The sequence below is a fragment of the Pyxicephalus adspersus genome, chromosome 5, assembly GCF_032062135.1.
Source record: "Pyxicephalus adspersus chromosome 5, UCB_Pads_2.0, whole genome shotgun sequence".
NCBI lineage: Eukaryota > Metazoa > Chordata > Amphibia > Anura > Pyxicephalidae > Pyxicephalus > Pyxicephalus adspersus.
In genome coordinates this window covers 121,836-123,146 of record NC_092862.1, presented here as the reverse complement: position 1 = coordinate 123,146, position 1,311 = coordinate 121,836, and the positions used below count along the sequence as shown (strand labels likewise).

Below are 1,311 nucleotides of genomic sequence, written 5' to 3'. Positions count from 1 at the left end.
TATTATTATTATTATTAATAATAATAATAATAAACAGGATTTATATAGCGCCAACATTCAATAGGGGTTGATAGCAAAAAAGGAAATTCTTATATAAATGAAGAGAACCCCTTTATGTGATTGGCTGTAGCTCAGCACTTCCTGTGTACCATCCTGCCCCCTCATGCAGACACACAGTTTATGGAATGCAGAAATGTTTGGAGACGTGGTCTGCCATCTTTGCTCTTCTATCTTTGAAAGGGGGGGGGGGTTAAACCTGACTGGCCCTTATTTTGGCCAGAGATGACCAGAAATGGGTGCGTGGGGCCTGTGTATCACATTCACTAATCCGAGGGTCACAGTTTGCAGTCACTCTATTAAAATTATTATGGAAGAACCATATGATGATAGAGACAACCCCCCCCCCCCAACACTGGAGGTGCACTTACCTGAAGAAACATGATCTCTCGGAAGGTTCTCTAGAAGAAAGAAGAGTGCGGTCAGTAACATGGTCAGGTGACACCAAATCACAATGGAGGAAGAAAACACTTATGTTACCTGAGCATCCGTCCGATTCCTAAATGCATCGAAAATCTTCTTCACTGCCACAATCTCCCCCGTTTTCCGATCGATCGCCTTCCACACGATGCCATATGCCTGCCGAGAAACAATGCCCAACTGTGACCCCAAACATTTCACCTGTCCTCGCCCACTCTGGGGTCCTAACAGTCTCCCACCCACTTTCAGGTGCACCTGATGTTCCCTCCTATTTTGGGGTCTTTACAAGTTTCCACCCTCTATAGGGCATTTCTATCATTTGTAGCCATAATGGTGAAATCCAAAGAGATCCAATAAGATCCAGGCACTGATCCCGGAGACAAAGGTTCTCTGCAGTCCCCTCATAGGTACAGTGATAGTCCTGGGTTAGAGGTTGCAGTCCTTGAATATTTGAAAGTCCCATTCACGCTTTGTTGTACTCACCCCCTTTCCCAGACGCTTCTTTATGTCATATTTCTGGGAAATGTGATCTTCCACCTCTGGGACACTCATTGTACTGCTGGGAGTCTCGTCACAGGATCATTAGGACACCACCAGAAAAGGACCTGAGAGAAGACAGCCATCATTACAAATACCTATAGCTCTGACATATACCATGGTAATATACAGAGAAGACAGAGCCAGTCCCACCAGTCCCTATACAGTGGAGGTGACACTCTAATGTTCCCCCACAGTCACACTATTTTTATACATTTACAGTTAGGTTCATAAATATTTGGACAGAGACAACTTTTTTCTAATTTTGGTTCTGTACATTACCACAATTCATTTTAA

General features: G+C 43.9%; 1 protein-coding gene across 1 annotated transcript in view; it reads right to left on the bottom strand.

Moving 5' to 3' along the window:
- MAPK15 (mitogen-activated protein kinase 15) overlaps window positions 1-1,311 on the bottom strand; it is a 22,276-nt gene that overhangs the window by 13,778 nt on the left and 7,187 nt on the right. The window contains exons 2-4 of the mRNA XM_072413179.1: window positions 961-1,082; window positions 538-636; window positions 429-458 (exon numbers count right to left, since the gene is read on the bottom strand). Coding sequence (XP_072269280.1) covers window positions 429-458; window positions 538-636; window positions 961-1,029 — 198 coding nt within the window. The 5' untranslated portion in view covers window positions 1,030-1,082. The remainder of the gene's footprint in view (window positions 1-428; window positions 459-537; window positions 637-960; window positions 1,083-1,311) is intronic.